The sequence below is a fragment of the Lygodium microphyllum genome, chromosome 10, assembly GCF_053477565.2.
Source record: "Lygodium microphyllum isolate KBCC chromosome 10, Lygodium_microphyllum_v1.1.10, whole genome shotgun sequence".
Lineage (NCBI taxonomy): Eukaryota > Viridiplantae > Streptophyta > Polypodiopsida > Schizaeales > Lygodiaceae > Lygodium > Lygodium microphyllum.
The window spans coordinates 155,534,607-155,546,225 of record NC_141144.1 but is presented as its reverse complement, the minus strand read 5'-3'; the positions used below and the strand labels follow the sequence as shown (position 1 = coordinate 155,546,225).

Sequence of the window (11,619 nt, the reverse complement as noted above, 5' to 3'; positions counted from 1 at the left end):
CCCAATGGTAAACAATAACTGATGGTGGCACGTCATCCCCATATCTAAACGTTCAAAACCAATATATGGCAATGCTACCAACATAGAGATAGTTTATGACAATCCAACAATCAATGATGATGCACATGATGATGCCATGATCGATGATATACATGATGCAGTGCAAGATGATCCCTGCGAGGATGTTCAAGGGAGCATAGAAGAGGATAACAATATGGTTGTAGATGATGATGAAGAAATTGAGCATAGCAATACATCTGACAGTGGGACAGACTTATTTGTTTCATTGCCTATTGGTACCATAGACCTAGAGGTAGATAGTCTAGCAATCTCATTGAAGATGAGATTGATCATTCATTGTAGCATATAATTAGCTTTGAATGATTGGATGTATATTTGTAATACTCAGAAAGAAGTAAAGTTGGTAATGTATTCTAAAAAATACTAGCTGTTAAGATGTTTGGTCATATTTAGGGACTTTATGAGAAATGAAAAATATGTGCGTTTATTTTCGCATCTATAAACGCGTTTAAAAACATGGGTATATAGACGTGTTATTTGCGTCTATATACTAGCGCTAATAGATATGATGATAAATGTGCCCGCTATTTCACGTGTACAGTGCGCGTCTATAGGGCCTTTCTCTTGTAGTGGTTGAACAGAAGGTTTAAGGTGGTCCCAACTATCCTTGTGACACAATATATATCTTGTGTATATGCGACTTTAATAAATAAGTGTATATGCAAATGCATGATTATCTAGACATTAGAAATATAAACCATGGATGAGACTATGAATAAATATTTGGGATATGAAAAAATTACATTCGCAAGTTTACACCTTGATAAATTTGAAAGTTTCCTATGTTCCCATAATAGAATCTTCGCAATACTACATCACATTAAAAGTTCTACACATCATGCGATTATTACATAAAACTATGTTTGGTGTAAACAATAGCTATATGAGATGGTTTTTCTATCATTGCCTACACATGAAAAGTGTCTTTGAAATGCAAAGCATGCAAAAGGACATTGAGATGTAAGTTACATTAATAATTGTCCAAGACTTAGTAACATAGGTTCGAGTCCAACACATTAGCATAAGATGGTTTTAAGAAGTGTTACTTAGCTTTTTATGATAATGTCTATTTTCTATGACGTATAAGTTATAAGATTTATTTGCTAAGTAAACACTTATTTTACTAGTTATAGATGCCTTTATATTTATCTAATAAAATTGAAATCCTAGTTTAAATCCAAAACTCCCTACATGGTAACTAGAAAAATGCATACATTTGCTAGATACTAGTCTATTTACTAGTTCTAACTTCATTTGTATATAGTAAAACTAAAAACCTAGTTGAGATCTAAAATTCCCTACTTGCTAACTAGAAAAGTTTATACATTTACTAGATGTGAGTCTGTTTACTATCTAGTTTAGTGTCTAAAGTTCCTTGTGTGTGATAGGAAACATGAAAAAGTCACACTGATTGGGGCCCTGACCAATCAGTCTCGTGGCATTTGATACGTTGTAAGCACTTATTTTTCTTTTCGGTAATATAATCTATACTGCGCATTATATAAGTCTAAGTGCTCCTGTTTACGTCGATTGTCCTTGAATTGATAATCAAGTTAATAGTTCTTGTTCCACAAATATGAATTATGGGGCTTATTGGATCCCCGACGGTTGTAGACTGGATGAAAAATCATGGGATGTTCAAGACGACACAGTTATGTGCTTCAGCCCATTGATGATATGTGGCTATAACTTATAAGCATGTGTATAGAAAAGAGAGAAAGAATTATGGGAGGAGACAAACGTTACAACCCCTGCTATAAGGTCAGAGAGCGAAGAAAGAGACAGAACGGAGGGATTGAGGGGGATAGATCTTGGACGGCTGACTTTTAGAGCTCCAGACTGTTATAGGTACTGAGTAGCACCAACTGAGAAATGGGAAGCTCAGTGCCTTCATTGGAATTCATGTGATCAATGGTGTATGTTGGCTCTCCAGAAGGGAAACTGGTATAATGCAGGTCATGCCAGTCATCAATACTCAATATAAACTCCTGATCCTTTTCATTATCCGCTGCAGAGTACTCAAGATCGTCTGAGTTCTCAAATAAGGGGGAAAAATGATCATCATAGAGCATCTGATAAAATTGGTTCCGGGAATCCACGGTGGACTTCTGATTATGCAGGTGGTTAGTCGATAATGTAGTTGTGTGACAATCATAATCAGCTGAGCAGGCGACGGCCGAGGCGGAATTAGATGAAGAATTGCAAGAAGTAACGAGGACTTGATCGCTGGCTAAAACCACGTCTAGGTCCTCTGATGATTGATCTTCCCTGAAGTCGGTGCACTGATGATCCCCCTCTGGGCTAGTGGATAATATCATACTTAATCGCGGCAGATTATCCTGATCATTCGGCCAGTACAGCTCTTTGACGGAGTGATTAATCCAATTAGACGATTGACCATCATCAGTATCCTCCATTTGATAAGAGGAATTGACACGGGCGCCAGAATTATTTTCTCTCTCTTCCTTTGGAGCCGAGGAATTATGGCTGCTGCATCGACTATCAGCAATAATTTGGCCGGCCGGCTGATGATCGCTGATGTCGCCACAGCTATATTGGCCAGCAGCAACATGACTCTTACTGATAGAATTATAGGACGTGGGGACAGGGTCAATGATGATCGCTTCATTGCTGCCATTGTCCTCACGATCATGATTATGAAAATCAGGATCGACGGAATTCTTGCCGGTGAGGTGTTGGACGAGGGCTCGGAAGTTGGAGGGGTCGGCGCAGATGCGCGTGGAAGGATACACGTACACTACTTTGATGATCGGAGTGATGCGAGCGGACGTCGACCTGGCAGCAGCAACAGCACTATCACGGAAAGATGATGAGGACGATCTTGATGATGATGAGGATCTCTTGTGACCGCATAAGCTGCAAGTATTACCGTCATCATTATCATAATGAGTGATATAATCAAGTCTTGCTGTACAGAAGGGTTGATTTTTGTTGCTCTTAATGCGTCTAGCTGGCCCAGAGATGGCAATAGCGGGCTTGGCAATAGGTCGACGGGAGGCCCTGTTAACAGCTGCAGAAGGCTTGCTAGGCGCTGTTGTAGCCATTGCTGATGATGAAATCCTGGCGCTGGGAGCCATTCATAAAAAAACCAACCAGCCGAATGCCACAACTTTTTTAATCTAGGGCGCAGGAATAATGATCAGATGTGCGTGAGAGAGAGAGAGAGAGAGAGAGAGAGAGAGAGAGAGAGAGTGTGTGTGTGTGTGTCCACTGTCAAGTGAGTGATTGAGTGTGAGGGCGTCTGTGTGAGCTCTTTACGTGCGTGCCCATGCGTGCTTTTAAAACCATCGTAGTGCAATCCAACCGAGCTCATGGGCCACGGACAGGGCCCACGGGGTATCAGTTTCGGTTGACGAATCACCGGTTTCTGATTTAAACGTGCGAAGATAAGAAAAAGTATTCATGACGACGACACCGCTTGCAAGTTGCCATAGCTTCGACTCGCAGTCTCGGAACTCGGTGGGCTACTAGCTTTATTTGACTAAATCACAGTATAGACCATCTGGCATCTTGGTTGCAATAAAGTTGTCGATATTGCTATGCATGAGAGAGAGAGAGAGATGCCTTAATACCTTGTTTTAATAAAAAAAGATTACATTTTCACGAGTGTTGCCATAGGCTCGACAACGAATGGGCTTTAGTGCTAGGTTGGGGTGCTACGTATGGAAAACCTCTTGCATCATAATTGTAAATAGTAAAGATGTCATTGTAGGAAAGATACAAGGCAATAATGGTTTGTGAAGGCATAGGTGTAGCTCTAAGGCCCTAAACATGGAGTATGAAGTTGTAGTATCAACTTATGAACTTGCATAGGACTATCATTTATTATAGGTTCACACTTAAACTTCAAAAGGATACTGAGTATCTAGCTTTTGCATGTAATTGACAGATCTCATATGTGTCGAAGGATAGAGATGGATATTTTGGACTTCATGAAGCTCTTCCATCTCAACTGAAGCAATAGATGTTAAATACATCCAAAGAGAAAAAGATCAAGATTATGGGTTCTCAAATTAATGTACTTCAAGCTCTCACTACAAGATATAGACCTTATAGCGACGTTTAAAGCGACGAAAATACAAACAACAAAATTTGCCCCCGTCGTCGCAAAAAGCGTCGTTATTGACGACGCCATAGAATCGTCGCTATAACCGTCACTATATGCATCGCTATATGCGTCGCAATACGCATATAGCGACGCATATAGTGACGGTTACAGAGAATTTGCGACGCTGATAGCGACGGCAATAGCGACGCGTGCAGTAAATTTGCGACACAAATAACGACGGTAACAGAGAAAAAAAAAATTTGTGGCAGGGCAGCTGTGCTGTATGAGAGCCATACAAAATAGTTTCTGCACTGCTTCATACAAAGCGTTTACAAACAAAAAGAATGTATACTGAAATCATAAAACTGATGGATGAAATAAATACATGATATCGCATAAAATGCGATTGGTACAATTATAAAACAATATCACTAATACATGTTATATTTGTCTACATGGATCGGGCGACTAAAAACTAAAGGTATGTGAGCTCTAAGAATCCAAGGGCGAGCTACAAATCGTCGTCCCCCGAAAGCTCTTCCCGCTGTAAAGGAGCATCAAACGGATTCTGTAGAAAAAGAAACAACATATCAATCCACCATACAATAATGCATTCAAATATCTCATGGTAACTACGGACAAGAAAGATGAGTGACTTACTGGGCCGCCGCGTCTATACAATCGGTCGATCAATGATCTGAGACCGTGCCTCTCCGCATATCGAGTCTCAAGGCCTTGCGGATAGCGATTTGTAATGGAGTGCTGCAAAGAAAACAAAATGCTAACTGTTAGAAACATGATTGTTAGTACAAAGAATATCTCAAAAAAACAAATAAGCAAAACAAAAGAGAATCTTACAAAGTCCTCCAAATATGTCCTGTGGCCGCCACTCCCAAGATGATGTACCGATCAGGCCTCGATTCGTGCACTCGCCGCCTCCCGTTGCTGACTCCAACGTCCTGGCGAATTTGTAGCCTCCTCCCTCAGTCGGTGCCAGTCGTCTGCATCTAACCACTCGGGCTTTGGAGCCCCACTCTTGATTGCCTTGCGTGCGTCGGATCGTCTATGTGACATGTATGCACGCATTCAATCCATCATCCAGTCCGTAGAGAATCTATCCACTGCGGCTGGCACCGGAAACTCCTCGTGCAAGGATGCTACTATGTACTCCTTGCTCCCCTCCGGTATGTTCCTCCAATGATCCAGGACGTTGTGCCGAAAAACTTGTTGGCACAACTCCCTCATGCGAGCCATCACCCTCCTCCCCTCATCATTCATGATGATGGCTCCTGACCTGCCATCCACTAGGTATCCATAATCCCTAGGAGTGTGCCTTGTATGGGCCCTCTCCCATCTCCATCCACGCTCCTGGGCATATCCAGGAGACCCCTGAACATCCGGTGTACCGACGGGGGTACCCTCTCCCAAAGTGCCACACAAAGGGGTGCCACCAGAGGGTGTGCCACCAAAAGGAGTGCCACCAGAGGGGGTGCCACCAAAAGGAGTGCCACCAAAAGGCGTGACATCTGCCGACGGCTGCGCAAAAGCCGAAGTAATTGGAGTGGACGTCCCCACAGGTGTGACAAATCCTGGAGGTGACCGAGCTCCAGCTGAACGATGAGACGGAGACACCGCGTCCGTGTCTCCACAGCAGCACCCCCCTGATCCTCCTGCAGTCGCAGTCCCTCCCTCTGGCCCAAGTCGTGAGTGTCGAGATCATCTACTCGAAGCTGAAGCATCTGATCGCGCCGAAGCTGATCTAGCAGAGCGCCCTGACGAAGAACGAGACAGCTCCTGATCTGCTCTCTCTGAATCTCGCGAGCTGATCAGGAGACATACGTGCCATCATCTCCTGAAACTCCTCATCGCTCATCCCTCGACTCATCCTGATAATGTCGATACCTGCACAGATAAAAAATAATGTTAGAATAATCAATTTAAACTATACAAAGCACATTAATAAAATCATTTTTGAAAAATCCCTCTTAAAATGCATATCTTATCTACCTTTATGGAAGATCTAAACAACGAATTGAGTAATACAATTCTCCAAGAATGAAGTATTCTATGGTCCCATGTTAATCTCCTGACACAACTGTGCATACACTGGAAGGTCGATAGACATGTCACCACAAAACAACGAGTCTGTCTCGTTCTCAAAAAATTCTACGACTTCTGTATTTCCATCATTGTTAGCCGATGCAGGCTCCAAGCTTGCGGTGGCCTCCACCCCTTGTAATTTCGATCCCTCTATTTGCATATTTTCTTCATCTATGCCTGGAACATCGCTTTGATCGTATACTCTCGCACCTCGAGGAGTTGAAGGTATAACATACCACCATCAAGGTTGTCGGGGATTTGGATAGAAGATTACCTGTTCACAAGCACTTACAAACCATCTTCAAACCATTGTGACATAAACCATGTCGTATTACAATTAGCAAGCAAATGCCTAGTTGCACCTGTTCACAATGGGCCGGCAACACAAAGGTGTCGCGCAAATCCATCCATTTTTTTTCGGAATCTATTTCGAGAAATCGAGATGGACCTCGTCGAACTGTTGCGCCAGCTCCTCCAAGTACCACTTTGAACCACTGCACGTCGAATATTATCATGGAGAAGCTACGGTAATCCACCGTAATAATACTTTGCAAATTCCCAAAATACTCCATCTCATCCACAACCGTGTTCGGATCCGTTGCTCGTCACCGGCTCTCTTGCTCAAACCTTGCCATGACACCACAGTCCATTGTGGAGCGCATTTTGTTAATATGCTCCACCCGAAAATGCCGTCCGCGCGACCACGCTGCACTATATATTTTGTACTGCACATTGAAATACTCAAATTAGATGTAGCAAGCAAATTTAGATACGACACATTCTAAACCCCTCATTACCTTTGGACTACATCCCCTCGAGAACTCCCACTCCTCCATTGAGACCTCTGTCCCTTCGCTGGATGCTGCGGTCAAGGCTCCATGCAACCATCATGTTGACATAAACCGCGGCATCTCCTCCATGCCTTCGGGATATCGAATCGGTCGGTGACGCGTACTGCGTCGGAATTCAGCTCGTGCTTCCTCTCGATCTTACCTTGCAATCTGGTACTTGGTGAGCCACGTCTCCATGGAGGCATGGTGCAACATACAAAAGCGATTCACCTTCTCTTCCATTGAGGCATCCATTCTTTTTTCTACCCCATTTCCAACCACCACATCTCCAGTCAGCCTGTCATCGTCCTTCAGCGTCCATAGCATTTCATTGTCTGGTTCCACCGTTGGTAGCCATTGTGAGATATGCACTAACGCCTCTGACACCAACCAACCTTCCGCCATGCTACCTTCCGGACGAGCTCGTTGTCGCACAAAGCCTTTCAAGGTTTTCATGAAGCGCTCCAGGAAGAACATCCATCGCGTATGGACAGGTCCAGCAATCTCCACTTCATCCACAAGATGCACAAGAAGGTGAACTTGTATCGTGAGCATGCTAGTGGGCAGGTATTTCTCAAAGAGACAGACCGTCTCAACTGCTCCCCGCCTTGCGGATTCAATAGAGGACGCCTTAATCTCTTTTTGTGAGATCCATTGCACCAAAGTCAACAGCTTGTAAATGGCCCTGCGAATTTCTGGAGTTAGGCATCCCACGATCGCGATCGGTAGGACAAACTGCCACAAATGAGAAAGCATTAAGAATAATGGTCACTTTTCAAATTTCAAAATGTCCACGCTAATTAAAATCCATTCTGTTCACAAACCTGACATATCTTATGCCAATCATGGGATTTTAGCCCAGAAATCTGGTCATCTTTAGAAAATGCGGACCTGAGAGAACGCATCATACCCGTCGGAGTGCGAATAGACTTGATTACTTGCTTCACAATGCGCTCTTCTTTGGTAGACAAAACCCAGGGAGCGCGAGGAAGCTGCACTCCCCCTTCAGCACTCGACTGCGGCCAAAGCGCCTCCATCTTACCTACCTCCTTTAAATCCATTCGTGACCCTATAGTGTCTCTCTTTCCTGTGATGTGGTCCCATAGCAAGCTGCCCACATTTTTGAAAATATGCATGGGATCCAACAAGTGGTTGACCTGTAAGTGGGTCCAATATGGCAACTCGTAGAAAACTAAGAACCGCCGCATTCCATTTGGATGTGAATCCGGGTTTACCATTTTCAGCTCGTACCAGCTTGCAGCATTCATACGTGCTGGAGGTCGTCCAAGAAAACCTTCCCTGAGTTCATGATTCTCCGACAAGAAAGTGGCGTGTCCTTGATATACCATCTTCTTCATGGTTCGTGACCTTCGGGAGTCTAACTGTGGCCCACACAATGGACATGCATGATAACCTGAGGTAACGAGACCTGCAAAGTGATCCACGACCTAGTGAATACTTGATTGAATGAAATAAAATATAGATATTACCGACGACAACAAAGGTCTGCTCACCTGAGCACTCTCCCAATCCCGGAAAGTCATGCATCGTCCACATGAGAATGGCTCGAATGTTGGCTGACCGCCGACCATCGCGCCTGCTCATATCTTGCACCGTGACCCCCTCCTCCCACAAAATCTTAAGCTCATCGACTAATGGACGAAGATACACGTCCATATTTTTTACTTTGTAGCGGCCCGGGACGAGCAAGCTAAGGATGAGATGTCCTTTCTTCGTAGAAAGCCATGGAGGAATGTTGTAGTTGACAAGCACTATAGGCCACACACTGTAAGAAGTCGAGCGCAGACCGAATGGGTTCACACCATCCATGGTGAGATCGAACCGAAGATTCCTTGGCTCTCGCGCAAAGCCTGGGAAGGTAGAGTCAATGTGGCTCCATGCGCGCGAATCTGCTGATATTCGTTGCACTCCATCCGTGGACCTATTCTGCACATGCCACGTTGTCAAGCTTGCCATGGCAAAAGTGCGAAACATGTGGTTTATGCGGGGGATGAGCGGAAAGTGTCTGAGGACTTTTTGAGGGATGGTCTGCCCTTGCAAGTCCTATCGATACCTGTGAGCACCACACTTTGGGCATGTCTCCATAGTCTCGTATTCATCTCGAAACAATATGCAGTCATTGATACATGCATGGATGTTATTGTAGTCCATGCCAAGCTTCCGTAAAACATGTCGCGCATCATCACGAGACTCAGGCATGGTGTTTGCAGGTGGCAATATATGATATTTCAATAACCTGAAAAAATCATAAAACACCTTGAAAAATCTATCCATGTTTGCAATAATACTGTTTTAAAAAAAAACAATGAAGTCTGTGTGCAAGGTACCTGAATAACTCAGTCACACTCGTATCGCTCCAACCGTATTTTGCTTGCACACTTAAGAGTGCAAGCAATGTCTTCAACCGAGATACTCGGCACCCATCATATAATGGTATGGATGCTTCCTCTCTAAGCGGGTCAGATGTCTCAACATCCATGGGAATCAATGCATCGATCATTGCATCCATCTCAGGCTCCAAGATTGTAGGCAAGTCGGGAAGGTTGCCTGTCTCCTCTGGCATTGACGGTATAGATGGGCCTTGCGAGTGGTCGATTGGCTCCTGCAATCCATCCATCGCACGTCCACGAACTCTTCTAATTGGCCGGAAAGGGTGCACTCCCCCTTGGGTTGAGACATCACCCCCCTGGATACAAAATTTACCAACAAGACCCAATCTTATTGTGTATGGTTTTCAATTAGCTTGAGAGTACAATGCATGAAAAATGCTAACTTCAAATTACCGTTTGCTGAAAGTCTGCAATCGCCTGATCAATGATCTCAGATTGAAACTCGCCAAATCGTCGTACGTGTTTTATAGACAATCGGCGTTTTCGTCTAATTGCCAACTTGCATTGAGAGCAAGGACATGGGACACGCTGATTAAGATACGACTCGCGGTCTTGAACAATAGGACCTTCTTCGTTTGCCATCTTATCTACATTACAGCAAACAAGGCTTAAATGGATAGCTTTATGGAGATGTACGTCAAGTTGCAAGTTGACCATAAACCTTGCATTGTATATAGTAGTCGAGAGATTTTTCGATGTTATATCTCGGCCTTGTATCATGCTCAACGATTTGTTTGTCCCGGTAGATATTTTTTTGTTATATCTCGGCTTTGAGTATAAGTAATCCATTTTAAAATTAATGCGTGCCATCTATGAAATTTTATAACTATAGTAATAAAATTTATTTCAATAAATTCTACTCATAGTCATAAGACCTGAGAGAAATTATCCTATACTCAATTTAAGGGTTTTTTCTTCTATAACAATAATTTTGGGTTCATTTTGATGAAGTACGTGGCCGTATGCAAAGCACATTGCATACCATTATCAATACGTATATTATCTTAAATTTCCTTCCCTTCCCTCTCCCTCTCTTTCTCTCCCTCTCCCTCTCTTCCTCTCTTTCTCTCACCCTCTCCCTCTCCCTCTCGTTCTCTTTCTCTCCCTCTCTCATTTCCTCCCTCCCCCTCCCTCTCCCTCTCCCTCCCTCTTTCTCCCTCTCCCTCCCCCTCCCTCTTTCTCTCCCTCTCTCATTTCCTTCCCCTCCCCCTCCCTCTCCCTCTTCCTCTCCCTCTCCCTCTCTTTCTCTTTTTCTCCCTCTCCCTCTCTATCTCTCTTTCTCTCTCATTTCCTAAACAAGCAAAAAATAAAGTGATTTAAACATCCTCCAAGCAAAAGGGAGAGGGAGAGATACAATGCACTCTCCCTCTCTTTCTCTTTCTATCCCTCTCTCATTTCCTTCCCCTTCCTCTCCCTCTCACTCTCTTTCTCTCTCATTTCCTCTCCTAAACAAGCAAAAAATAAAGTGATTCAAACATTAAACAAGCAAAAGGGAGAGGGAGGGAGAGAGAGAATGCACTCTCCCTCCTTCTCCCTCTCTTTCTCTTTCTCTCCCTCTCCTATTTCCTCCCCCTCCCTCTCCCTCTCCCTCTATTTCTCTTTCTCTTTCTTTCCCTCTCCCTCTCCCTCTCCCTCTCCCTCTCTTTCTCTCTTACTCTCTCGTTTCCTCTCCTAAACAAGCAAAGAAGAAAGTAATTTAAACATTAAACAAGCAAAAGGGAGAGAGAGAGAGAATGCACTCTCCCTCTCTCTCCCTCTCCCTCTCCTTCTCTTTCATTTCCTCTCCTAAACAAACAAAAGAGAACGATTTAAACCTTCAACAAGTAAAAGAAAGAGAGAGGGAGACTCACCAATGAGATATGGCGAGCGTGTTAGATATGATCAATGCCCCACCCTCATTAGGTGCTACCAATGATCCATGGTGCTCAAAGTTGTAAGGCCCCCATTATGAGGAGAAGCCAAATGTGAGCCCGGACATTGGTTGAGTCCTGACTTGTATATCAGATGAGGTCTATGTGACCGGATGGCAAAAAAAAAAAGGTGACTGTTGTGGGTCTAATCTTTGGGTTAGACGGAGTGGTTAAGCTGGTAGCAACTCGAGGCACATTGCATTGAGTTGCGTGGTAAG

At 43.9% G+C, this 11,619-nt stretch overlaps 1 protein-coding gene across 1 annotated transcript; it reads right to left on the bottom strand.

Annotated features, from left to right (window-relative positions):
* Positions 1-1,769: 1,769 nt before the first annotated feature.
* LOC148030714 (uncharacterized) lies at positions 1,770-3,146 on the bottom strand. Its single transcript, XM_087687410.1, has one exon. The coding sequence runs from the start codon at positions 3,144-3,146 to the stop codon at positions 1,908-1,910; it is 1,239 nt and encodes a 412-aa protein (XP_087543536.1). The 3' UTR covers positions 1,770-1,907.
* Positions 3,147-11,619: the final 8,473 nt, after the last annotated feature.

Bases quoted from the DNA above. Each gene is read 5' to 3' on its own strand.
- LOC148030714 (XM_087687410.1), bottom strand. From the start codon at position 3,146: ATGGCTACAACAGCGCCTAGCAAGCCTTCTGCAGCTGTTAACAGGGCC.